General features: G+C 36.4%; 1 protein-coding gene across 2 annotated transcripts; it reads left to right on the top strand.

The window, feature by feature from the left end:
• Positions 1–7,540: 7,540 nt before the first annotated feature.
• Positions 7,541–26,462, top strand: LOC132110809 (gamma-aminobutyric acid receptor subunit beta-1-like). Of its 2 annotated transcripts, XM_059517784.1 has the most exons (9): positions 7,541–8,151; positions 8,487–8,578; positions 8,702–8,769; positions 18,721–18,941; positions 21,131–21,213; positions 23,967–24,101; positions 24,907–25,059; positions 25,462–25,712; positions 26,015–26,462. In XM_059517784.1, the coding sequence occupies exons 1-9, from the start codon at positions 8,051–8,053 to the stop codon at positions 26,360–26,362; spliced, it is 1,452 nt and encodes a 483-aa protein (XP_059373767.1). In that variant the 5' UTR covers positions 7,541–8,050; the 3' UTR covers positions 26,363–26,462. The 2 variants fall into 2 exon arrangements, with proteins under 2 accessions (XP_059373767.1, XP_059373768.1); XM_059517785.1 differs by lacking the exon at positions 23,967–24,101.
• Positions 26,463–27,753: the final 1,291 nt, after the last annotated feature.

Consider the following 27,753-nt stretch of genomic DNA (forward strand, 5'->3'; position numbering starts at 1 on the left):
GATTCACATCACATAAGGCTTAGATCATTAAAATAGACAGCTGCAGGCAACAGAAGGCCACAGGATTCATACTACACTCATAGTACATACTATGTCAAGACATGAATGATTTACTAGATGAATTCCTTAGATTTTCCATATTTTTTGCTTTTTATATAGATTTCAATTTGACTTTTAGATACATTTTATTCATACATTTAAATATTAAATTCACACAATTCAAGTTTTATTACCTTAAAGACTTTAATCAGGACAGAAAATCCATTGAATGCACTGCACTTGACCTTTTTAGTTCTTTTGACAAATTGAGAAAATGTTGCTAAATTAATACATAATTTTATTCCTATATTTAAAAAGCCCTTTAATTTTTTTATTTAATAAAACATATTTAAATACATCTGATTATTTGTTATTTGAAAAGCCAATTCTTTATTTGCATTTGTATTTTTTACTTATTAAAACATTTATAATTTATTGCTTCGTTTTATTTTCAAATGTCACTCACCATAGCATTTCATATTAGTCAACTGACTGTGTGAAAGAAATTGATGTATATGAACCCTGCAGATGGATGAGTGGATTCAGGGATTCTTTGTGGTGAGCCATTTTGAAGCCATCAGCCTAAATAAATGATGGCTTGATGACAGAGGCGAGTAGGGCTGATAAAGATTTCAACTGAAAATCCACAGTTCTTTTGAAAGTGAGAGAGTGAGAGAAGATAACTAGCATGCATCCACATGCATCTTCATCAAGACAGTTTAATCAACAGTTTCCTCAGGATGTAATTTTATACATGTCTCTCTAAAGCTGATTTGAAAGCGGATATGAAGGACTCATCATGCAGTACTCGATTTTTAGCAAACTAAATTTATTTATTTATTATTTTTACTTCTGTTTAATGCCATTTCAAACAGATTTTGAATTCTACGGTGGCAAAACACTACAAAGTCCAACAATCTAGTGCATGTAACTCATAACAGAAGAGGACTGTAGTGTGTCAGATCCGAGATTCAGAAGAGGGCTCTGAATTTCAGTGGTCAGTGCTTCACCATCAAGATTTGAGAGTGAGAAATACACTGATTCTTCAGTACAAAATAATAATAATAATAAAAATAAAAAGTTAATGTACCAAAAATTATCTAAGAAGAATCTCTCCAACCTGTACAGAAGTTTTAATATCTCTGTTTAAGTGCTGATTTCTGTAGTTTTCAAAAAATGTGTCTTTTCCTTTTTCCCCTTTTGTTTAGTATAGTTAAAAAAAACTAATTGGTTGAGTGAACAATTCAGTTACTCATGCCATTGCACACACTTACAAAAACAGGCTCTCTCTCAGATGCAAGTGGGTTTTAAATGGAAGTGGTTTGTCTTGTGTGATTTTGTAGAGGTGTGGGTCCAGCTTTTTGACCTGACACATTTCCAGATGCTCTCATTTCTTATTCATGTACCATTTGGTTCTTGAATGATGCTTGACTTAAGTGTCTTACAGCAGCCTCTACTTTGCATGTGCCTGTGTGTGACATCACTTTTTAATCTCACAATGACTTTTTTCCCACCAAAACTGCACAAACCATGAGTAGTTTGAACAACATTATCTGAACATCTTGCATTTGGAGCCTCAGGGTCATCAGCTGAAGTGCTTCTTTTCAGAAGCTTAAACTTAAACTTAAACTTAAACTTTCTTGAACTCCATCTCTTCTAGGTCAGTAAATCTACTGCACTTGTGGCATTTGGAATTATTAGTGTTCTTATTTTTCTCTTTGTCCCTCTTACCACCCCTCTTTCCATTACTCAGATTGGAATAGAATTAGTGAAGACCTTTTCCATCCGCACTTGAAATACACAGTGCTATTCAACGTGGAAGCACAAATGGACAACAGAAATTCATCTAAACATCACTGGAATCTTTTCTCTACAAGAAAACCACACACACATGCCTGTTTGCAGTAGTGACACAAATGTGTGAACTACATCAAAGTCTGATGATCAAAATGGCCTGTCCAAAACACACATAAAAGAGACATCAAAGTGTGTGTCTGACTGTCAGTGAGGACATGTCTCATTTGCCAATTCAATAACACTGATCAAAGACAATGTTGCTCTCATTCAGGATTATACTATAAGATACACCACACATGACACATTTCTAAAGCTTCCAGAAGCCAGAAAGCTTCGTTTCAAGATGTACTCAATTATTTTCTCCCACTAAGACGTTTTAAACAGAGAGAATTTTTGAGTATTTTTTCTAAGAATTTTTAAATGTTGTTTACTCACATGAGTTGAATCCAGTCAAAACACAAGTGTTATACAAGTGGTACACATGACACATTAAGCTAGTAATGGGGATAAGTATGTTTTTTAAAACTCTCTTAATCGTTTGAACCAATTGCTTCGCCACAAGATTTACTGTTTCAAAGCACTTGAAACACCACATGCTGGTCAAACCATTGAATGCAACCAAAACTCAACAAAATAACTCAAGTTCAACTCATTTAATTATATGATTACAACAGTCAATGGCTCACTGGAGAGAAAACAATCAATAAACAACACCATAAATTTCTTACATAATTTGTGCAAGAACAATTTGTTTTTTACACAAATTTATGTTATGACTTTGAATGTAATGCATGAGACCACTTTCATGATTCTTGTTATGATGCCTTTGTGTCCTTTAAGCTTGAAAGCTTCCGTTCATGGTAAAGTGTGTGGTCTTCACATTTGTTTTTGAAGAAAGGAGACTCATACGTGTTTGGAATGACACAGGGGGGAGTAAATGATGACAAAACTGACTAACAACATTAATGGCTTGAAAGAGTAATATACTTTAATTAACAAGCGACACAAAGAGTAATAGATTAAGTATATATATATTTTTGTACATACAGTATAGAGATTTTTTTTGGCTTAGATGTGCAGTTTCATTGCCCTTTGTAAGATGTGTCCTCTATGTTTTAGTTTTTTTGGATGTAACCCAACAAGGCAATATGGCAGCCGTCTCATATGACTAACAACCTCTGGGATCCAATTCAATATATTGCAATACTCTTCAATTCGTTCTGACCAAGACAGTTTAGCAATTACGCTGGTGTATTTAGAGCAGTGTGTTGCATGAATGAATCCATATTATGTGGCAAGTAATTAATCTTGACTAAGAGTCTCATTTACTTACAATCCACTTATAGGAATGATGAAGCATGTGCTCTGATCCTTTATTTGCAGATGGTGATTTTACACTGAGGGTAAAAAACTGTTTCTATTAAAAACAGACACAACTATCAGTCTGAAGCTTTGGGGAAAGCTTGTGAGCACTCATTTGCCATACCAAATAATTTCTGATTTCCATTTGTTCCAGTCAGGGCACAAATTAATCATATCACATCTATTATCCAAAAAAAGGTTTGATGTTGGATCACAGCAGCAGTATTAATGGCATCATAGAGATTCATGATTTATGTATGTGCATGCATGTATATTTATACGTGTAATAATAGTTTGAAATAGGGTCAGACAACCCCTAAACAAACCACTGACACTGTTGCCATAGCAACAGTCAGTACTGCCATCCACCTGTCTTTCATAAGACACACAAACACAACACATGTCCTTTAAACTCAACAGGGGAGGTCTTAAATAATGGACAGCACATCCTAACCTCGGCCCAGGCCCTACAAAGTCGGTCACAGGGGGTCTGTGTAGTCATCTAAGCAGCACAGGCTTCAGAGGGTAAACATGTACAGAACAGCCAGAGGTCTAATGTCCAGCCTCCACCCACCGGGTCTTTACACAGAGTGAATGCCTGAAGTCATAAAGGTTTGGAAATATATCAGGGTGAGTAAATGATGATATCTATTCCCTGTATGGCCATATGATAAAACTTGTAAAAAAAGAAATCAGATTTTCAGATTTACCATCTTTAAAAATACCACTGACCAGTAATTTTATAAATGTCCCATATGTGGCATGTTTGCTAAAGCATTAAACACAGCTGAGTACACAATTATTTTATAATCTTTTTAAGCTCAACATTTTGTCTGTGTGTACACTACATGGCCAAATGTGTGTGGACACCCCCTTTCAGGTTTGACTATTTCAGCTATGCTGCCTCAATACTCTCAAACTCAGTGTTTTAACCCTTCTCAGTCTTTGTCAGGTAGATTAAAACTTTATTTGTCTATTATTAAAACTGATCTGATTCCTGAACTGGTAGGTTTTACAGAAATGGATACTTGGCGAACATGAATATTTACTTTTGCTCTGTTGCTGTTCAGTCCTTGTGCAAGTAAAATGTGATGATTGGTGATTTTTGTCCCACCACTCCTCCACTGTCACTGCATGGCTGGGTAAAACATGACTGTGATAATCGCTGCATTTTACCCAAAGTTGAACATTTTTCAACTCTCTGTGACCAGAAAAAAAAAAGCCAAAATGAAGATTTTTTTAGTCATTCATTGGATATGATCTTTTTTAGTTATGCACTTGATCAGTATTATTGACAAGTGCATAAAAATCCTCACAGCCATAAAATCCTCTTTGACAAATGTCAGTAGAATGTGGTGTCCCAAAGAGCTCAGTGATGCTTGAGGTGCACTATCCTAGGACGCCAAAGAAAGATGGCCTGCACAAGGCCCAGACCTAAACCTTTCTGAACATCTCTGGGACAAATTCAGATGTCGACAGGGAGTGAGACTGATGCTCATGTCTGAATGGGAGTTAATCTGCACAGCCATTTTACAACATCTTCCTAGAAAAGTTGAAACTAATGAACCAGTAGGAGGATCAACTATTGCCTTGTAGTGTATGGGTAAAATAATGTAAAATTTAGCATAAAAAAGAACTGAACAATGTAAAATTTTAAATATATATATAAAATGTTAATGCAAAATGCATAAAGCGTCTGCAATTCTTCTAGTTTATTTGAACACATTAGCCATAGTGCTATGGTTACAACAGTGAAAATATATATTTTTCTTCTAGATCTTAATTATGTTTGATTCAGTGCAACTATAGTATATGTCTATACCGTTTTTTAATGTTCTCTATTGATCTTAGCCTTTGTATTAGTCAGATTTTATTTTTTGTTTCTAAATTGTGCAAACATTTCCAAGTCATTATTTACTGAGTAGCGCACTCTAGTGCAACCACTGCTGCATTACAATAATGCAAGCTGTGTCTCCTACTCTTGTCTCGCTCCTTTTTTTTTTCTTTTTTTCTTTTCCTTTTTTTTTTTTTCTTTTTTTTTTTGAGTATTGAAATTAGTAAAGTGTAAAGAGTATTGAGTGTATAATGCATACAAAAAAACTATTTTTCAGGTAAGCAGAGTAGCCTACATGATTTGTGATACAGTATGTACAAAGCGCCAGACCTGATGCGAAGTACCTGCTGTTCTTAAATTGCCTTTTTATCAACAGGCAGTGAATTTTTTTATTAAAAATCTGTTTTAAAAAGCTGTTTTATTTGCAGTCTGTGGTTTTCACAGTATGAGAGCCACTTCTCAGTAAGGCATGATGGACACACACTGTGAGGTGTAGGAGGTGAATGTGCCTCAGTATTGATTATTTGCTCACGTTTAGGTTGTGTTTGTGTGTGTGTGTGTGTGTGTGTGTGTGCGCAAGAGCTCAGTTGGTGTGGCTACTCATTCAAGGTTTATTTTTTTGGTATGACAAAGTACTCCACAACTAATTCAGATTGAATTAAAATCACTATTTTCCCACATCACACATACTGGGTCTTTTGCTCTAATTAGTAGCTTTTTTCTTGAGGCTTCAGATGTATTGGACAGTCCTGCACAGTGAGTGCCAGTGGTACAAAAAGCTATAGATGGAGACATTTCTAGTTTGGCTATATAAATATTGCTGATGTTATTTACTAGAGTCTTAAGGCCATTCACACTAAGAATGATAATTATAAAAATAACTATAGTGATAACTTATATTAGCCTCCAAATCAGTGCACTGTTTATGATAAGCATGTTGCAGTTTCTTTCCTCAGCTGCTTCAAATGCTCAGGTACTTTAAAACAGAATTAATTCTAAAGGACTGTGGTTCTCAACCAGTTTTGCTTGAAAAATATTTACGAAGATTTACAAGTGGTGAGGCTACAAAGCACCAACAAATGTTATCATACGAAAGTAAGTTTATTTTAAAATCACAGAGATGAGTATAATGAATGGTAAAAAATATACAACATTATTGGCTTAATGGAAACTAGAAACAAAGCTTCAAAGCTGCAATGAATTCTGGCATCATTCTGTCAGCGCTCTGAATCATTCTGTGTCCTTCTACTTTAAAAATCTGCATTGCTTCGAAATCTTAGGCATTTGTGAATATTTTGTTGCTGGATCAAACTAAGTTCCTGTTCTGCACTGTTCGCTCCAGTGCCCTCTTGCATGGATCCTTCTGCTGTTCCAAGACCTAATTCTCATTCGGCCTGAACCTTGTGCACTTGAGATTTAAAGATCCCAAAAACCTACTTTCCTATACCTCAAGGGTGTCCAAACGTTTTTTTTAAAGGGGGTTAGATTTGATGATGTAAACACACCAGGGGGCCGGATGCTTCATACATACAAAGGCTACTACATACAGTACATACATATATATGTGTGTGTGTGTGTGTGTGTGTGTGGGTGTGTGTGTGAGAGAGAGAAAGAGAGAGTAGACATTTGACAGCAGCGGTAGCTTGAGTGTTGAGGATGTAAAAATCTTCACAACCTCGTTTTTGAAGGGAAATATTGGGCTCACAGGTCAGAGTTTTTTGAAAGTTGCTTTTTTGACTTAATTGCTGGCCCAAGACTCGAACCCACAACCCTAGGGTTATGAGTCAAACTCTCTAACCACTAGGACACAACTTCCCCAGTTTCCCTTGACTCCCCTGCTATACCTGTTCTCTTCATCATGATATCTCAGCTTAGCACAAAATGCTTGAAGGCACTTTACAAAGCCTATTCTCTATTGCACACCATGGCTGAGCATCCAGGCATAATGCTTAATGTCCAGAGGGGATGAAAATACAGCAGCCTGCCATCGTGTCTCAAACTCTTTGCTCCAATAAACAGTAAATCTTCCTCCCGAAGGCCAAGACATGCAGTTTAGTTCCTGACAGGCAAAGGAGTTGATATGACAGCAGTATAGTTATTAATATTGTAATTTAGCAGACACTTTTGACTGGAAATTTACCTGCTACAGAGAATCTCTCCCTGTTGTATCATAACCCGATCTCATGAGAAAATGCTATTTTATCAATGATGACAGATGATGTTGAATGTTTTCATGATATCTTGTTTTTATTTCACATTATATTGTTAAGAAAGTGTTTTAAACCAACAAACATTGCTAAAAAAACTGGTTTGTGTATAAATTGGTCTCGGTTCATAATAGATGATTGCTGAAAATATTCTCTAATAATCATATCGCTACAGGTAGGCATATATAGCGATCTTTCAAATGCACAGTTGGCTGTTTTTTCCTTGCATCAGCGGCCACGCGCCCTTTCTGTCGTTGCACATTAATTATTCCCACAGTCTCCGGATAGGCTATTGATGCGTTTTTCTCACGGTGCTCGGTGTCTTAATGCGTTTTCCGAGTTTCTAACAAATTATTCACTCTGTCCCGTGCGCGTGATGCACTGCAAATTGAATGATGGCGCGAAAGAGCACTTGAGTCGGCGCGTGCGTTCAGGTGCTCACATATCCTCCAGCAAAAACTACGCACTCAGGGAAAACGCTAGGCGCATAATCTCTGCGCGACAGTACGTTCAGCTCCTCTGTATTTCCAAGGAAGACACGCGAAGTACTGCCATGAGCTGTCGTGTCCAGTGACCCGCTGGCGATGGGATCTGACCGGCATACTGATACGCTCCGCCAGCAGCGTCAGCACCGGGGAGCGCGACAGACGCAAGAACACCTCGCCGCGCCACTTAGGTTTTCGTTAGAGTTGCTCATTTCTTTGCGTTTGTAGTATTTTTATGTTGGTCTCGTCGTCGCGCATGCGTTGCTGTGTAGCTGAAATTGCTGGAGTGCTTCTTCAGACTTTGGGCTACTGCTTCTCGGTCAGTGATGAGAGGGATGCTGGTCGCTCGGGATCACTGGCGCGCGGGGATCTTGTGTCTCCTAGTGCTCGTGGCTTTGACGGTCAGTCGCAGCCCGCCAGCGCACAGGTAAGGCATACCGTGCTTGTGTGTGATCAGTCTGCCTGCATTCCCTGCGGAGTCATGTTAAACCAGCCTAATGGTTTGCTGTGTTTAGCTGGTCTCCCAGCCTATTGGCTGGTTTTATAAGAGGTTTTGGGGACTTTTCAGACGCTGAGGCTGAAAGCCAGATGATCACGCGCTTGGCTAGGCTGAGGAAGACCAGATAAGACCAGCTTGACCAGGCTGGTAGACCGGCTAGTCTAGGAGACAGTTAAATCCAGCTTGGCTACTCCACAAATCCAAATTTTAAGATTAAGCTCATTTCTCTAGCATTTCTTAAATATCACACACTTCTTCCACAGTGTAAATGAACCAAGCAACATGTCATACGTCAAAGTCACTGTGGATAAACTACTCAAAGGCTACGACATCCGTCTAAGGCCTGACTTTGGAGGTAAAGGCTTTATATTGATTTAAAACACTTTTCCCTTCTCACCAATGGATGTGACCATTGTGATGGATCATTGACTGTCATCAGGCCATGTAGGAGAGATTGTGGTGTCTGTTTGCTTTGCAGGTCCTCCGGTTGATGTCGTTATGAGTATCGACATCTCCAGTATCGACATGGTGTCAGAAGTGAACATGGTGAGTCTACAGGCTTCTTTGTTTGTTTAATAGATGGTGGGCTTTTAAGGAAAAGGACTCTGTCAACACAACCTATTAAGGCTACAGTGATAAATAAAGTGGGATATTTTCGAGATTCTACTGTTGTAGTCAACTCAGGAAAAAGCTACAGGCTACTGTTTTCTCTCCTGCTCTCATACACACAAGCACAGCTGACTGTAAGATTAGAGAGGCATAGTGTTCATTTTGCATTATGATTGTTTTGGCATTGGAACTGAACTGACAGAAGCCTTTACTCTGACTCAGCAAAGAAGGACAAAATAAATAATTTTGTGAGGAATATGCACATAAGACCCCATATATATGCACACCCACAGGTTAGGTAGAAGTAATTGATGCTTAAACACAACAGTGATTTTAATGTCACCCTGAAATAGAAGTTAAGATGATTTTTATGAAGATGATCATGATGATCAGTGGATCGTAGGATGTGTAATTAGCCTACGTTTATTGGCCAGTGTCCAGTGGTATACTGTTCTATAGATTAGAACACTTTTTGACTTCTTTGGGTTCCCCCCATTGTCCAACATATTATTGTAAACCTTGTTAATAACAGAAACTAAGGGCCAGATTTACTAAACAGAGCAAATTAGTGTGAGAGTGCAATCCCATAAAAACACAAATGAGAGTGGAAAATGTTACTGGTGATCTACCGACAATGTGCAAATTAAAGGACACAGATGCAGTCATAATGACTAACCCAGTCTACCAAGAGCAATGCAAATAATAAACGGAGCAATTTCAATAGGATCCTTGCACCATCGGAGCGCGGGCATGAATTACTGTAGGGTCAAAAACAAGCAGAGCCGATGATAATCAGGTGTGATTAATCTACTGAAATTCGTGAACGAATCATTCTTTTTGAACGAATCTTTTAGGTGAACAAATCGTTTTCATTCACGTAATCCACTGACTCATATTTCTCGTTCACTGAAGTTCTTCCCTCCACAGCAGCGCGGCGCTATAAGCAGCGCATGCGCAGCTCAGTGAACCGGGTATCTGAACTGTTTCATCCTGTCAAAGAGTTACTTAACCTCGAGCCAATAGCCTTCGAGTATGACATGTGACGGAGCATGTGATTGGTTGAATGTAGTGAACAAATACGCCCTTCACTGAACTCTGAACTGAGTTCACTGAACTGAGTTTCATGAGTCTGAACTAGAGATATCGTTCATGAACGAAATGACTGAACTGGTACACATGTCGTTCGCGAACGAGTTGAATGAACGGATACATGTCGTTTGTGAATGAAATGAACTGGTACATAGCTTATCTCGTTCGTGAACAAAATTAATGAGAGTAAACTGGGTCAGTTGGCCATTTAGCATGTCAATCTCACAAAATGCAAAGCGCAGTTATAGGTACTGTGCACATACGCTTGTTTTCATTTAGCATACAGAACATAATTCCACGTTTAATCCCCAATTTATGAATGTGAACATATAGGCTGATATATGAACTGTCTGACCGAACAATTAAAATGCTAACTATACAAGAAAACCTTGTGCTTTGTTCATCTGAAAAACTTAAATAGACTTTATATATTGAATGCGATTATGCACACATTTTAATAAAGCCAAATCAGTTTTTGTAACAAATGAATACGTTCGTTGACTTAAGACATAACACATAATACACTCTTTTTAGCCACCTGCTGGCATATTTTGTGTAATACGAAGAAATGGTCACTGAACGAATCAGTGAATGAATCTGAACGAATCATTTTGGTGAACGAACTGAAAATGAACATATCTCTTGAAAGAATCATAATTTCCACCACTACTGACAACACAGGTGCAAAATGGGTTAAGATATTCTTGGGGATGTAAATACCAATAAAACTGACGGCCGCAAATCTTTGTAAACCAACTTGCATGATTCTTTTGAATACTCTCCTCCCATACATTTTGTGTCTGTAAGGGAAACTCCTGCAAATGCATATGCAATAAGGTCAGTCGTAAAAATAACTGTCCACTCCACACCTTTTCATTGCTCATCAATTCACTGTGTGTCCTTAGTAAATCCTGATGGTAGTTTTTTTAACATCAGAATCAGAATTAATCCTGTGATTGGAAGTTTGCTGAAGGCCCCCAGTGGGCCCCAGTCCCCAGTTTTGAGAACCACTGCTATAGAGGACACGCAAGCTCCCTGTCGCCCCCCCCCCCCCCCCCCCCATAATGGACTTGAATTGGAGATTAATGGCAATCATTTTCTCTTCAAAGTGATAAAATAGTAGTAAGAATAACAGTAAAATGTGTTTTGAAATAAACTTCAGGTGTAGCCTTGTGCATTTCCAATCTGAAGGCTGATGCACTCTGGCGGTTTTCTAGGATCCTTTAGGTCTAAGGTTGAGGTTTTCTTGACAGTGTGTCACTTTGGCCATGCTGGAAAAAGCTTTTTTTGTGAATTATGGATAACGGGTCTGAACAAAAGCCATCTCTGTGGTGGTTTGTCATACATTAATTATTTTAGCAAGTGGGAGCCTTTCAGGGAGGACACATGGTGGTGGGAGATAGTGAGGTGCAGCAGAGATGCAACAGCTGCTTCACGGCTCTCTAAAAATAGATATTTCTCTAGAAATATACTTTTAAATAAAATATACAATTATTAGATTAAATATATATAAGCATACAATCTAGAGCATTTTACTTGAGTTTCATCTCTTTTGACAAAGTCAGGGTACAAAAAAACATCACAAATGTTATGGTGGAGTATGAAATGAATGATGAGTTATGATTTATAATGTAGAGTTGATTACATTCACTGTTGAAAGGGCAGAAGGAATCAAAGATATCTTGAAGTGTCCATATGCACCATTTTGAAGTTCGATTTTAGCTTCCCATTATTGCTTTTTATACAGGTCAATGGTGAATTTCACAAGAATTGATTTTGATTTGTTTGAATGTAATGTAAACAAAAGTCAAGTCTGGTGAAGTAGTTGCTGTCATTTTTGTTTCTACAGGGGACTAGCATAAAGGTGTAGCTTTCATTCAGATCTGTTGTGATTTTTAGGGAGGTAGGCTGGGAAATATTTTTTCAAAATATGATTCAACATCTAAATTGTGTTTAATCAAGCCATTAATATTGTTTAAAACCAGTGGATTAACATAAATGCATGAAATTACACCTACAAAATAATTTTAAAGGTTTGATCAGGCAGAAATTGAAATTGCAGGTTAACACTATTACAGGGTACCATGCCAATTTTTTTATTTACCAAATCACTTACGGATTATTGATTAAAAAATAATATATTAGTCGATATTGGAAATTTGATTACCTAATTTTTAAATTTAGATACATCTAGATTAAAGCTCACTTAATCTGTGGAAACTCTAATAATTTAGTTATACTATTTTTTCTTTCTGAACATTATAATGTGATGTCTAGAATTTTCTAGTTTGTTTTTAATTGTAAGCATATAAGCATAAACATTTAATAACAGTGATTTATTGGTTATCGTCCATTAAATGAAAATAATCATCATCTTATTGCTATCAGCCAGAATTTTAACATCAGTGCATCCCAAGTGCTTTTAGAAAATCAGATATTGAACTCTAGTCACCTCCCCTCAAACTCTCTCATCCCATTTCTCATGCTTGTGTTTGCTTGAAATATAGATATCGACAGATGTGTTTTCTGTTTCTTTGCTTTTTATAGCACAGAAAATCAGGTTCAGAGAGCACTGCAAACCTTATCACACGAACAGGAAGGTGATTTGGCTGAGAAGTGAGAAAAAGCAGAATGGCGTTAAACTAAAAGATAATCTACTGCAGCTTCGCTAAGAATATTGCAGAAGGTCAGCTGTTCTCAGTGCTGTCGCATTGCCAACTCTTGTACACTCCTGCATTGATTGTTAATTTACACCGCTGTTTACCTCAGCTGCCCTCACTCACCACGTCGTGACTGCAGTGTGAGGATACATGTTAAGTTTGCTTGATGTGAGATGCGGACTCTTGACTGCAGTGTGATGCTGGTGTTTTTATTAACAACTGGTCTGAACTTTAGGAAAATAGAATTTACTTTTACTTTGACAGTACACATTCAGGGTCTTAATGTAAATTATTGTCTTTATAATAACAAATATTATAGTTTCATCTTTCCTTTACGTCACTTACGACATGCAACCTAATACTCAGCTAACAAAAATATGTTCTAAAAACATTTTGCTAATATTCTGTTATGAAGTTATGAAGTTATGAAAATCAAGCATTGCGTTATTTCAGACAGGCCATGTCAGCAAGCTTGCATCAGCTGATAGTCAGCTGTTCCTGACATGTACCAATCCAGTTTTGACACTTATCACAGCAGTCCATTTAAATTCCATTCTCCAGCATCTCTTCTATCGCATCACTGCTTGCAAATCAACTCCCTCCTCCAACCCCAATTCCGCCTAACTGAACCTGTAATCTAATCTGATTTTTTTTTCTTCTCTCTCTCTTCTTTGTATACAGTTCACTTTATTGCAAGTATTCTCTATCATGTATTTTGTAGTTTCTGCAACTCATGTTAATTGTGAATTGTAATTATGTATGCATATACTGCATCTGTTCTGTACCCCAGGAGGGTTTGACTTGGCTGCGTGGACAGGCATAGGGGAGTTTTGCCCTGAACAGAACCGTACCACCAACACTAACTGTATGCTATATAATTGTAATAAACATACTTTGACAAAGTGGACCTGTCTGAAACGTTATTTCTGAATGTTTTCAGAACATTAAAGACCCAATAACTGAGTGAACTTTCCATTAACGTTACTGCAGGAGCAGCTGGGTGGATAATGTTAACCAATATCCAGATGGCTTGTTAAGCAATATCCAATAACCAAATAACCTGATTTACTAGCTTTTGGTCTAACTTCATTCTAGTTAGGGCTGTGTCTATGCAATCATTAATCAATATGCATTTATTTTCTTTTTTTTATATATTCAGGTTCTGAAATGATTCATACCAGTTCCTAAAAATGAAGTACATTTTTCGAGGTAGTAAATAGGAAGTAAAAAAGATTATTGGAGTACATCTTACAAGAAAACTCTATCTCATTCTTAAACTCTACTTAAGACTTTCATATTTAATTCGGTGTGCTATTTGCCATTTCTTTGTATTTATTTGTGAAATTTACTAGTAGTTTCTGAGTGAAAATTATTTCTAAACCAAATTTTTCCCAGTATACCATCAATTTATAAAAAAGCAATCATCTAAATAATCGCCATCTGAATTCCCATTAACTCTAATGCTGCAGCAACCTGCACCAAACCAAAGCAGATTGATTTCCAGTGATTGTTTCCCCCCAGCTGTCCTTGTCCTCAGCCTCAGGTTCTGTTTTCTTTATTTATTATTTTATTTGCTACTTTTAATTCTGTTGTGATCCTCTCAAGTGAGTTTCTCTCTCAGCCTCTATTCTTCTGTTCCTCTGTGACGTCTTCAGTGTGATGGGCAAAGAGAAATGAGTTCCTTTTAGACTATACTGTCAGATAAGGCTGTGATACAGTAAGTATGGCCTTCATTCTGTCTATATGTGTATGATGTTGTGTTTGTGTGTCTGTCAGGGTGTTCTGTGAAGAAGTTGAGGTGCTGGAGCGTTGATTTTAAGCGGTTGTCAGGGGCAACAGCTGCTTCTAATAATAGAAGCTGAAAGAGGCATTTGTCCTAGGTGAACCTGAGGCACACCCATCCACTCTCTTTTTCAGTCTTCTGTTTTCTGCCACACTCACAGAAATACACTCATGTGTTGTCATCTTCATGGGGCTGCACCCTTCCAATCTGAAGAGCAGCTATGTGTTTTATTTATAAAAGAAGGTTGATATTATGAGAAAGATCATTTCCTTGATCTGTTGATTAACATTCACACATTTTAGCAGAAACTTTTATCCTAAGCAACTTACAGTGCATTCAAGACAGCATTTTTTACCTGACTTGTGTTCCCTGGGAATCGAAACCCACAACCTTCTGCACTGCTAACGCAATGCTCTACCACTGAGCCACAGATAAAACTCTAAAAACTATCACAATCCAAACCAGATATTAAGACCATGTGTGTAATATCACAATCATTGTATGAAGTGTTTACACATACATATAGAATAATAATAATAACAGTAATAATAGTAATGCATTTATTAAACATAATTTTATTTTAAACACTACTGTTAAAAAGTTTGTGGTCAATATGATTTTTTATTTTTTAAGAAATGAATGATACTGTTATTCAGCAAGGATGCATTAAATTGATAGAAAGTGACTAAAGTAATTTACATAGTGTAAATGGTGTGCTTTTGAACTTTCTATTTATCACATAATACTGGACAAAAATCACAATTTCCACAAAAAAATATTAAGCAGCACAACTGTTTTCATCACTGATAATAAGAAATGTTTCTTGAGAAGCAAATCAACATATACGAATGATTTCTGAAGGATGATGTGACACCGAAGACTGCAGTATTGATGCTGAAAATTCAGCTTTGTCAACACAGGAATAAATTACATTTACATCATTTAATAAAGTATGTTAAAACATAATTTTTTTGAATTGTAATAATACTTAACGATGTTACTGTTTGTGCTGTATTTTTAAAGTGCAATTTATGTGAACATAAGAAACTTCATTCAAAAACATAAAAAAATCTTAACAACACCAATCTTTTGAATGGTAAAGTATGTCAAAAATACTATTTAGTGAGGTTATAAGGAGAAAGTGTAGATACTTAATGCCAAATGTGGGCGAAACTGCATGTATCATCTCTCCCTCTTGAAGGATACCAAAGTTATTGTCGCTTGTTATTTTTAACAAGATCTTAGTCATAGTAGCATTTCAAAAATTCAGTTTAAGGGTCATGGAAACATGCAGTACTTTGTCTCAAAATAAAAATATTTTTTGGGACATTTTTTCCCCCAAAGGTATGTTATGAAGTGATTGCATAGGCATTTTTAAATCTGCAAACTGTGCTGGATGATGTGCGTGTGCTCTGTGAGAAGAATCTTAACAGAGACTAGTACAGATGAGTTTGGAGGAGCATTAGTGCTGGGACAGGACCTACCTGCACCCCTGTAGGGCTACTGAACCATCTGAAGTGCTTTTAGTACATCACACATATGGAGGTTACTTTGATTTCATCAAAATTATTTTCAATAACCATTTTTAATCATCACTGCTGTTCCTTTTTAATGAAGTATGTTGCATAGACCCTGGGTTAATATTGATTGAAACAAATTTTACTGCATTGCAGCAAACAGTATCTTGGGCTAAACGTAGGAATATGACCAGCTCGATTGCACAAATGCTTAAATAAAAAAGGAAAATTACAGAAATTAAATTACTTAAAAACATTAAGCCTATTTAGTATAATGTTTTCTCAATATTTTATTTTAGCTTCATTAGATCAGATAGTCTCTTTAATTTGTAGTGTTATTTTACACAATTTGAATCTTAAACTGTCGGGGAATAAACTGCACATGGCATTCAGTGCCAATTTCATTTCGTACAAAGAAAATATTATAGAGTCAAAAGTAAATTTTTCACTATTGTTTCTAAATCTCCACTATTTGATTATTAGATGTGATATGGCTTCTCACAAACTCAGTCTCTGCATGTGTAGGGAGTTTATTGTGCATTTGGGAATGCAGTGTGCACTAGGTTCTCTTTATTTCCATCCGCATACTTTTCAACATTTCTGTTTTTAATAGTTCTACTTGAAATGTTATAAGCTAGGGAATGAACATTAGAAAGTGAGTAATTAAAGACATTAGTATTAATGTCACATGTATGTTCTTGTTTTCCTGTCCTCATCATGTGAAATCATCTCCAGTTGTGTTTGATTAATTAATTTGTATTGTTCCCAGGTGTGTCCCATTAATTTAACCTATTTAGTTCTAGCCCATTGTGTCCTCCCTTGTCTGTAATTGTTTATGTCTGCATTACTATGTGTGTGTGTTTCCCGGTTTCAATTGGATAACTAAAAAGTGGTAAAATTCTCCTACAACTGTGTGCTCCTGCACGGTAGCACCATATGACAATTAAAACTTGCAAAGTAAAATAAAATAGTTTATCAAATATTAATTTGTTACCTTGCATGTCACGTGAACATAAACCATCATCAGAGAACCCTAAATAACCAATTAATGAAAAATCTTGACATGCTGAGTAAATATTTTATGTCTGACAAAAAAAGTTGAGGAAGTCATGGTCCACAGTTATAATTCTAATTTAACGATGTTGGAAGTTATTGTGCTCTCTTTTTGTTCTATTTCATTGTTGGTTTTAAAAGCTGAATAAAGTTGATTCTGGACTGCAGCTTCATAAGTTTTATTAAAGTATAAAATGTGACTTAAAACAGACAGATTTTATAGGGGTTTGTAAGTGTCTGAGAGACAGGGAGAATCCACTCCGTTTAACCTTCACTCTCATTTATCATGTTGGTTTAATGGGATCTCAACTTAATTTGTTTCACCACTTATTCAGCTGAGAAACTTGGCGACTGGGGGATGGAGTTGAAGCAAAAGCCTCTGAGCAAATGTGACTGCTTTTTTAAGTTTAACTTTTGACTTTACTGTTAGTCCCAACACATTTGGGATCTTAAGAGACTCTTTCCTTTTCAGAGCAAACCTAAATGAAGTGCATAGTCATGTAAGTGGCAACTACTGAGAGCAGATCAGTGTTTCACATATGGATGTACTGTAGAAACTAGATCTCATTTTGTTTCATTTCAGACCTGATTAACTTGACCTCAAAGCATGAATGAGATGAATAAAGATTTATTTATATTATTGTGGAGCATGAAGCACCAGGGGCACAAAGTTGTTATAATTGTTTTGTCTGCAAATGAGAGCTTGTCATCTTGGATGATACTTTGTGATTTTACACATCTGGAGTCAGTGGCTGTATGACCTTCAGCTGAGAAAAACAGGGTTAGAAAGGTCTTGGCTATGGGGAAGTGAAGCTTAGCCTCAAGGTGGTTAACATCCACTTATGCCAGATATGTCAGAGAAGGATACAGATGTCTTCCCTGAGATTACAAATGCAGACAGAAAAGGGGAACAAGATGGCCAGCAGTGATCCATTTTAGTTTGTGACATATTTACTTTAAATGTTAGTGGGCTGTGTTTGCATGTGCTAACAAGCATTCACGTTTTAACTTTTAAAACTACTGGAAAACATTAAATTTTCATTTAGAATTTTTATTTTTGTATGTGTATACTCTGAAGTAACACTTACAAATGTCATTGCATGAGCAAAGTCATATTTATGAGCGGGAAACTAGAGCTGCCGAATTGTTATGTCGAAAAGTACGTTTATTTGATACATTACTGAAAACACTTTTTTATTCTATATAGATATATACTATAAATAACAATATATCTATAATATAGATCAATAAGCAGAAAGAAAGTCTGTATTGAATCATAATGATTTTGAAAGTTATTTGAATTGATATGCTGTATTTCATTCATTTTAAAGCTGTGATGTATAGAATAACTTATCTCTCATCTCATGGTTTGCTTGGTTCCATGTATACATAAGTGATAGAAATGAATTTTGAATTCAGACGTAAAGTTTGGTTTGCTGTTCACAATATAAATCTTTTGTTTTGTTTATCCTATATCCTTGTTTCCAACTTGAATGCATGACTTCTTGTAATAATAAATGCCACACTAGGAGGTCCGAGTTTTCCATGTACCCTTAAAGGCAGTGGTGCACTTGACAACCAGAAAGAATCTGAACACTTTTTGTCTTCATTATTAATTAAACATTTTCTTTAACATGTTTTGTTTAAAATATGTGCTTATGCTGTCTTTCTTTACAATAAAAGCCACTTGTTTTCATCTTTTGTATCTAATGCTGTGACAGTCTGGCATAAATGTGTCTGAGGTGTGGAATGGATGAAATGAACAGTTTTTGTATGTGTTTTTCAGGACTATACCATCACCATGTATTTCCAGCAGTCTTGGCGGGATAAGCGTCTGTCCTACACAGGGATTCCTCTCAATCTTACTTTGGATAACCGAGTGGCTGATCAACTCTGGGTGCCTGATACTTACTTTATAAATGACAAGAAATCTTTTGTCCATGGGGTCACAGTGAAGAACCGCATGATTCGTCTGCATCCTGATGGGACTGTGCTCTATGGTCTCAGGTCAGTGAGTTTGTGTTTGTGCATCTTTTTTTATCTTCTCTCTCTCATGCATTAGATTCATGTTTGATTCTTTTGTGAGTGTGCATCTTTACATTTATCTCTGTCTGCATGTGTATGCTGTATTTTTAGCTGACCCTATTCCCTTGGCTGTCCTGATGGTGCTTTTTTAGAATTTAAGGCCCAGTGAGAGATGTGTATCCTGTCTCAGTCAGGGAATATATATTAAGGTCTGTTTAGCAAAGAAAGATGAGACTGTCTCTGTCCTGGTTGAATCAGGCTATTCTGTTTGCATCCTATTCATCTCAATGGCAGTTGCTTGACTCGTGCAGAAGCCCTATGGGAGAACACAGGTTGAAATTTTTCCATTTTTGCTCATGGGACCACAGATCTTTTTGAGCCAGTTGTCTAAGATAGAGGTCAGTAATTATCAGAGCATAGTTTGGATCTGGACCCTGGATTGGATTCATCCAGACAGCAAATTGTTTATCATAATAATAAACAAATAAGCTAAATAATTATAAACAGATATGTAAGAGAACCGAAAATGTAAATCACGAGTAAATTCTGTATACTATTGTTCTAAAGTGTGGGGGTGTTTAATGTTTTTGAAAGAAGTCTGAATAATATAGTAAAAACTATATTGTGAAATATTATCACATTTAAAATAACTGTTTTCTATATTGATATTTTAAAATGTAATTTATTTCTGTCATTACTCCAGTCTTCAGTCTAACGTGATCCCTCAGAAATTATTCTAATATGCTGATTTGAACATTATTATCAATGTTGAAAACAGTTGTACTCCTTAATATTTTTGTGTAAGTCATAATTTTTTTGAAGATTATTTGATGAATAAACTGATGGAAAAAAATATTTTGATCAGTTTAATGAGTCATTTCTGAATAAAAGTATTATTGTTTTTCTTTTTAAGAAGAAGAAACATAAATATGCTTTGATATCTTATGCAATTGTGCTTCTCAAGCTTCTATTACAGAAAAAAGGGTGCATCAGTTCTGGTATGTTAAAGACTCTTTAAAAAAGAAACAACTTTCAGTAGTCATTGTTAAATTTGTCAAAACTAAATGAAAATATTAATTCAAGTCAAGTGTCTTTTTGCAGAAGGAAAGCTGCAGTCCTATCTTTCTTTCCCTACACATTGGAGTGTGACATTAGATGTGCAGGTTTTATCTGACTGATATTCCCTCTCTATCTTGCTCAATACTGCATTATTTATATCTAATGTACTATGCCTGAGAGGTATAGACATGTGCTACTCTATAACATTGTGCACCTATGAGTGTGTATCCATAAATATATGTGACAACTGATTAGATAACCATCTCTCTGCCACTCAGAAAAACAATACAGTATAATAAGGTAACCAAAAGTGTGTTTTTGTAAGGGTGGAGACTTGTATTTCTTACTGTGTGTTTGTCAAGAAAAAGTGCTTTTTACCAAAATTCACCTCCAGAGTTAAGAAGCAATTCCATCATAAGTTGTCTAAAAGTGCAGCGGTCACGCCCTGAAAGGCCACCGCGTGTGTTTCCCCATGTTAATTAAAGCTCAGTGTAATTAAGATCCAGCCATAGGCATTTTAAAGAGGGGCTGCAGACATGACTGAGATGGCGTTAAGGCAATTACACAGCAGTGGAATAAAGAGGGATGACACAGGAGAGTGGAATAAGGAACACAGTGTTTCTGCACTGATGTTTCCAGCAGCTTGTGAGAGAAGTTCAGAGAACATTTCAATGACGTGAAAAGACAATAAGCAAGTATTAGTGCGTATTACCAATTACTTGCATCTATTTCTCTTAATGGTGGTTAATTGGAAGATTATTTCATTTGTTCGTTTGTTATATGAGGAAGTACGTGCTTGTCAAATCTGTAGTAGTTTAGCATGAATTAAAGTTCTGCAAAGCTTTCCTGAGCAGCCAATGCTTGGAATATAAATCTCATTACAGGTGCAAGCAGGTGGCTGTATTAACACCATCTTCTCTGAAATGTACAACTTAAATGTTTCACTTACCACCTCTGACATCTGGACAAGAGTTCACATTTTCTAAAATAATAGAATGGAAGTATGTTTGATTCGTCAGACTCATACTTACCGGTACTATATAGACCCGCTAAGCATTTGCTTGATTGTAATATAATCGTGTTGTGTTGTTTTTTTTACCTCATGTCTGTAGGATAACTACCACAGCTGCATGCATGATGGATTTGCGGAGATACCCGCTGGATGAGCAGAACTGCACGCTGGAGATTGAAAGTTGTAAGTGCTGTTTGTGAATGAATGTATAATCACAGTTTATAACATATATCAGTAATAACTGAGAAAACCCGTGTGTGAAGATTATTCAAAATCATTATAGTTTTTTACCAAATGAAACAGATATGTACAGCAGATCATGCTCTTGAGCAAAATATGCAAGCTAACATGCTTTACAATCTTTCATATACAAAAAATTCATCCTATATTTCATCTTGGAATAGTCATCCTATGCCATGTTTGTTATTTACAGCATAATCTGACATTAATTAGATGTAAAACTACCAACATGCTAGTCCATTATTCACTATAAGTATTACAAGATGCTGAAATTTCTTTATTGCATGCCGTTGCAAGCAACAGTTGTGTGACAATGTAGCAAAAATACTGGTGCAATCAGTTGTGTAATCATAATGATTTTATGCATCATCTCATTTATCATGAAAAACACTTGCAGAGAATGCTGACTAATGTCTCTGTTTCATCTTTCTTTGTCCCTGCGACTCTTACTCTGTTTTTGCACTCTTTCCCCTCCTCTACTCCATCTCTTGCAGTTTGTCTCTCGGTGTGACAGACAGTGTTTGTAATTGGGTGTCTGCTCTGTTGGGCAGACAGCTGTAGCCCTGTGAGGTTGCTGTCATGTCAGAGCTCTGAGATGCATATAACAGCATGAAGGAGAAACCCCAACACCAGCATCACAGCAGACATAAACCATGTCACCTTCACCACATGCACATTATCCATGGGACAAGATACCATTGACTTCACTTGTATGGACAATTTCTCAAAACATTTCTCAAAATTTCTTAGTGATTGAATAATTGATGACAGAATTGTCATTTTTTGGGGCAGAATATCCTTTTAAAGGGGTCATCGGATGCTACATGCACTTTTTCAAGTTGTTTGAACTGAAATGAGTGTTGGCAGTGTGTGTACACATGATAAAAATACACCCAGTGTTTTTTTGTTTTTTTTTAAATCTCTTTAAATCATTTCCCCTTCCTCAAATCGAGCCGATCTCAGATGCCTGACTGACAGGCCCCTCCCACAATAGTTTGATTGACAGTGGCGTTTTAGCACAGACTGGACTGGCATCTTATCTTAGACCTGCCCTGAGTGAACTGTACTCAGTTCACCATTGTTTTACCGCTGGAGCAGATGTAGACAAGAATGGCTCCTTAGTTATTGAGGTGTTCTGTTGTTGGATGTAATAATATTGGAATATAGCAGGTGTCATTTACTCCCGACATCTGAGTCACTGAAGCAAAGTGGATTACATTTGTTTCTGAAGGGAATGCACCCCCAATCTACATAAATGTGTCTATGTTCGCTCCAATCATCGATGGTCCAGCTTCACCAACATAAGTGAGTATAATGTTTTTTAATGAATCTTTGCAAATCGCTTTTCCTACTAATGTGCTAATTAGCAAGTTTCACGATAAATGCAGCTAAAGTAAACTGTCCCTCAGAGAGTGGCTCGGAAGAAAGAGGCGGGGTCAGCAGAGCTCATTAACATTTAAAGGAAAATGCTACAAACGGCTTGCTCTGAAAAGAGCTGTTTTTGACAGGGTAAAAAGGGTGTTTTACACTACTATTGAGTAGTTTTAACCAAACTATGTTACAGACTTTTCATTAAGACCTTAAAGAATCATATCAACTTGTGGAAAATGGGCATTCGATGACCCCTTTAAACAAATCAGGTCAGTAAACAGGTGCATTTAATTTTATGGCGCTGATTTTGCCACCTTTACAAACTTTTTGTTTTTTACAAACCAAAAGTAGACATGTCAGTACAGCTTAGCAATAATCATTAAAGCATTCCACACTATTATAAAACAATATAAACATAATGTGCCAGGTAACAGTGTTTATAATTTATATTTATAGTTTAGCTTATAATCGAATTTGTAGTTATTTATAAGCTTATATTTCATGAAAAAAAAAATATAGAAACAAATTTGGTAATTTTTTTCATACAATTACTTGGGCAGTAGTAAGGTAGATATAGATAGATCTTTTATTTATTTCTTTCACTTTTTAACTTTTTTTTTTATAAAGATAAACATGTAACAGGGCTTAATGCAAAAAGTGGAACCATTCATTGGTTGACTTACTATTTAAATAGTTTTTTTGTTGTTGTTGTTGTTGTTTTTTACTACAAGTGATCTGAATATCAATTTAGATTATGCAACAATAAAACATTGTGATTTTGGTACAGTTAGGAGAGGAACAGATTTTTGTAGAGTCATGGGACACCAGAGTTTATTTCTATCTGTAGAAAACAGTGACAATTAATCAAACACCACAAATTTGACATGCAGATTTAGATTCCAACATTAAAGAGAAGAGGACTTAAAATGACAGAAAAATTCAGAGAGCATTGAAGACCGGGAAGAGAAGACCTTCAAGAGGATTATTGCTGTGCTCCAGTCACTCAGTACTCTAGGCTGATGTTTCTTTTGATTGAACTCAATAAAGAACAGGAAGAATTCACTATCACAAGACTTCATCCTCTAATTAAGCTTTAATGTTCTGCAGTACTGTGCTCTCCTGGAGATAAGCGCAGAGAGTCTGCAGGGACAATCTTGTCAGTTAGACCTCTCACAGAAGTGTTCTCACTGCAGTCACATGCTGATTTACACCACTGAAAACAAAGACTGGGAATGTGAGAGACGCAGCTTTCCCATTGAACCAGCATGCTGTTTTGTGACTATATGTGTATTTGTGAATGTTTCTGTCCCTCTTTTGTCTCTCAGATGGTTACACCACAGATGACATTGAGTTCTACTGGCAGGGAGGAAGTTCAGTGACGGGGGTGGACAACATTGAGCTGCCGCAATTCTCTATTATTGATTATAAAACACTGTCTAAGAAAGCGGTGTTTGCCACAGGTGCAGTGCTCTCCCTGCATGTTCATGAGATGAATATTCATCTTTAAAGATGAGTCAGCACTCCTCTGTCCTTCAGAACTACTGTATGCCAAGATTGCCTTCAAAACTGGATCAGTCAAATGAAGTTGTTTTTTATTTGTAAGCACAGAAACATTATATGTGTGTAATGTAGCTATGCTGTTCTGATATTAAAGAAAGAAAGAGCTGGCTGTTACATAAAGTCTGGTCCAATTTACAGCTTGTTTTTGTCAAGACCTGTCCACTTAGAAAGGAATCTGATTGACGGACATGTTAAACGACCAACCACACTGTATACTGTATGCTCTACCATCAGTAGGATTTTTAAAAAAAGAAATTAATACTTTTACTCAGCAAGGCTACATTAAATGTATCAAAAGTGAAGGAAAAGACACAATGTTACAAATGATTTCTATCTCAAATAAATGCTGTTCTTTTGAACTTTCTGTTCATTAAAGAATCCTGAAAAAAATATATATATATATCCTTGTTTCCATGAAAAAATTAAGCATCAAAACAGCATATCAGAATGATTTCTGAAGGATCATGTGGCTTTGAAGACTGGAGTAATGGCTGCAGAAAATTCAGCTTTGCTATAACATGAATAAATTACATTTTTGAACAAATAAATGCAGCCCTGTTGAGCAAAAAAAAAAAAAAAAAACTTATTTCAAAAACATTAAAATATCTTACTGACCCTGAACTTTTGAATGCTGGTGTACTGTAAGGTTTTCCATCTGAATTGTTTGTGTACCACACTGACAGTACTTTCATTTCTCACTTTCAGGGTCATATCCTCGTCTGTCTCTCAGTTTTAAGCTGAAGAGAAACATTGGATATTTCATCCTGCAGACCTACATGCCTTCAACATTGATCACCATCCTGTCCTGGGTCTCTTTCTGGATCAACTATGATGCTTCCGCTGCAAGAGTTGCACTAGGTGTGCATGTTTTTGTGACATATCAGGACACAACTCTCTATAATGCCATGGGTATGACACAGGTATTACAAGGAGAGGGTGAATTATGAGGACCTAACCCATGTCCCCATTTTTCAAAACGCTTATAAACCATACATAATGAGTTTTTTTGAGAAAGTTTCCTGTGAGGGTTAGGGTTAGGTGTAGGGTTGGTGTAGGGCCATAGAATATACAGTTTGTACAGTATAAAAACCTTTACGCCTATGGGATGTCCCCACTTTTCACAAAAACAAACTGTGTGTGTGAGGTGGTCACATAGTACTCCACACCTTCCAAAGTCATACACATTCATTGTGCTTCACCTTTTTCCAATGCTTCTTGAATTTTAGCTTTTTGAAACATTCTAAAACTGACTCTCTTTAGGAATCACCACCGTTCTGACTATGACCACTATCAACACTCATCTCAGGGAGACTTTGCCCAAGATCCCTTATGTGAAGGCCATAGACATCTATCTGATGGGCTGCTTTGTCTTTGTGTTCCTGGCCTTGCTTGAGTATGCCTTCGTCAACTACATATTCTTCGGCCGTGGTCCACACTTGCAGAAGAAAGCGGCAGAAAAAGCCACAAAAAGCAACAATGAAAAGTGTCGGATGGAGAGTAACAAAGTTCAGGTGGGTCTTTGACCTGTTGACCTACACTTTTTTAACTAGTTATTCGTAATTATTTGTGCTGTAATCAAAGTCTCACCAAGGGATTCCCTACTAGCATTTGGATTTGAGTTTTATTTACAACATATTCAGGCAAAATAATATCAGCCATAACAAGAAATTAATAATCGGCCTCAATTTAAATATCCACTGTATAATGTACAATGTATAAACCTTTTTGTGTGAAGAATCACTAAAGCATACCTCTTAACTTTACTAAGATTCTAGTTTTATTAATATATTTGTTTTTTGTTTTTTCATTAAAGTTTGATCTCCGTGGAAACATTCCCCTGACAAACCTTGACCTGCGCCTTAGTGGAGCAGAGATGTTAGGTGCTCTTGGGGACCCAAGGAACACCATGTTCTCTTATGATAGTGCCAGCATCCAATATCGTAAGCCCCTTACAGGTCGGGACCTCTACGGCCGGCCCACTGCCTCTGTCGAGAGGCCAGTGGCACGGAAAAAAAGTTGTCTTAGGAGGCGAGCCGCTCAGCTAAGGGTGAAGATTCCAGACCTGACAGACGTAAACTCCATCGACAAGTGGTCACGTGTCATCTTTCCCATCACCTTCACCTTCTTTAACTTAGTATACTGGTTGTATTATGTCCACTAGGGAGTAGCACTGACTCGACCCAGCCATTCACACATCAGGTCAGGTTCTCTTACCCTCCTTGTTGTTTTGACTGTCAGTCAGACGGGAGGAAAAGGTGCATCCTGTAATAAACTATAAAGAATATATCATTTAAATCTATATTCTAATTTTTAAATAAGAAAAAATTACTACCCAACATTTAAAGCTGTTTAATGTAGATTATGTTGCAAATATTAGTTTAAAATTGTCACTGGAATTTTACACTTTGCTTTAGTAGAATCAGTTTCACTGACTGCTGAAACTACAGATTCACAGTGGGTTAAAATAAAGGCTTTTCTTTAGAGACGACTGCACTGGAGCTATGTCAGACAGGCTTAAATCTTTAAAACTGCATTTGGAAGTTGTTTTAAAGGGATAGTTCACCCAAAAACTTACTCATTTACTCATCCTCATGTCGTTCCAAACTTGTATGAGTTGCTCTCTTATGTTGAACATAGAAGAAGATATTTTGAAGATTGCTGGTATTCAAACAGTTGGTGGTTACCATTTACTTCCATAGTATTTATTTTCTTTCTATGGAAATCAATGGGAACCACCAACTGTTTGATTACCAGCAATCTTCAAAATATCTTCTATGTTTAACATAAAAAAGCAACTCATACAGGTTTGGAACGACAAGAGGGTGAGTAAATGACAGAATTTTCATTGCTGGGTGAACTATACCTTTAAGGTCTTAAAGGGATGTTCTTGGTTTATAACAAGCTCTATCAACAACATTTGTGGCATACATTTCTTTACCACAGAAAATAATTGTAACTCATGCCTCAGGTTTCTATAATAAATTACAAGTTACTTTTATCTGGTGCTTTCATACCATGTAGATTTTATAAAAGCTTTATCCCTTTTTTTTTTGCAACAATGTAAGCATTTAGTTTTTTTTAGAAAACCAATAGTTATTCAGTATAGTAAAACGGTTTCTCTTTGAGGTCAATGTGACCCCAGCACAAGATTAGGAAGATTAGTAAGTCTTGAAGTGTCAACCTAATTCTGTTCGGTATTTGTGGTATTAGTATTTAATTGTGTTTACAGTAAGACACTAACAGGGGAACTACATGAGCCAGGCAATTGAAATAATAATACCACACAACATAAGTTATTTATATTGGCATGACATGCTAGTAAACCTGATAAATTTTAGGATGATATGCTCATGGAGACCTGAAATTGATGTATCAGTTGTACACTGCTTACACAAAGCTAACTCCACTTACAAGACTATCATATACTTTACAGTTCCTGAATATAAGTTAATTTACCTAAAACAGTCATTTCTTCATCAAAATGATTGTATAGTGAGTTGATGGAGCTTAACTTGAATGAAAACCTGTAACATTTCTTTAAAATCAAGACCT

The sequence above is a fragment of the Carassius carassius genome, chromosome 30 (genome assembly GCF_963082965.1).
Source record: "Carassius carassius chromosome 30, fCarCar2.1, whole genome shotgun sequence".
Taxonomy (NCBI): domain Eukaryota; kingdom Metazoa; phylum Chordata; class Actinopteri; order Cypriniformes; family Cyprinidae; genus Carassius; species Carassius carassius.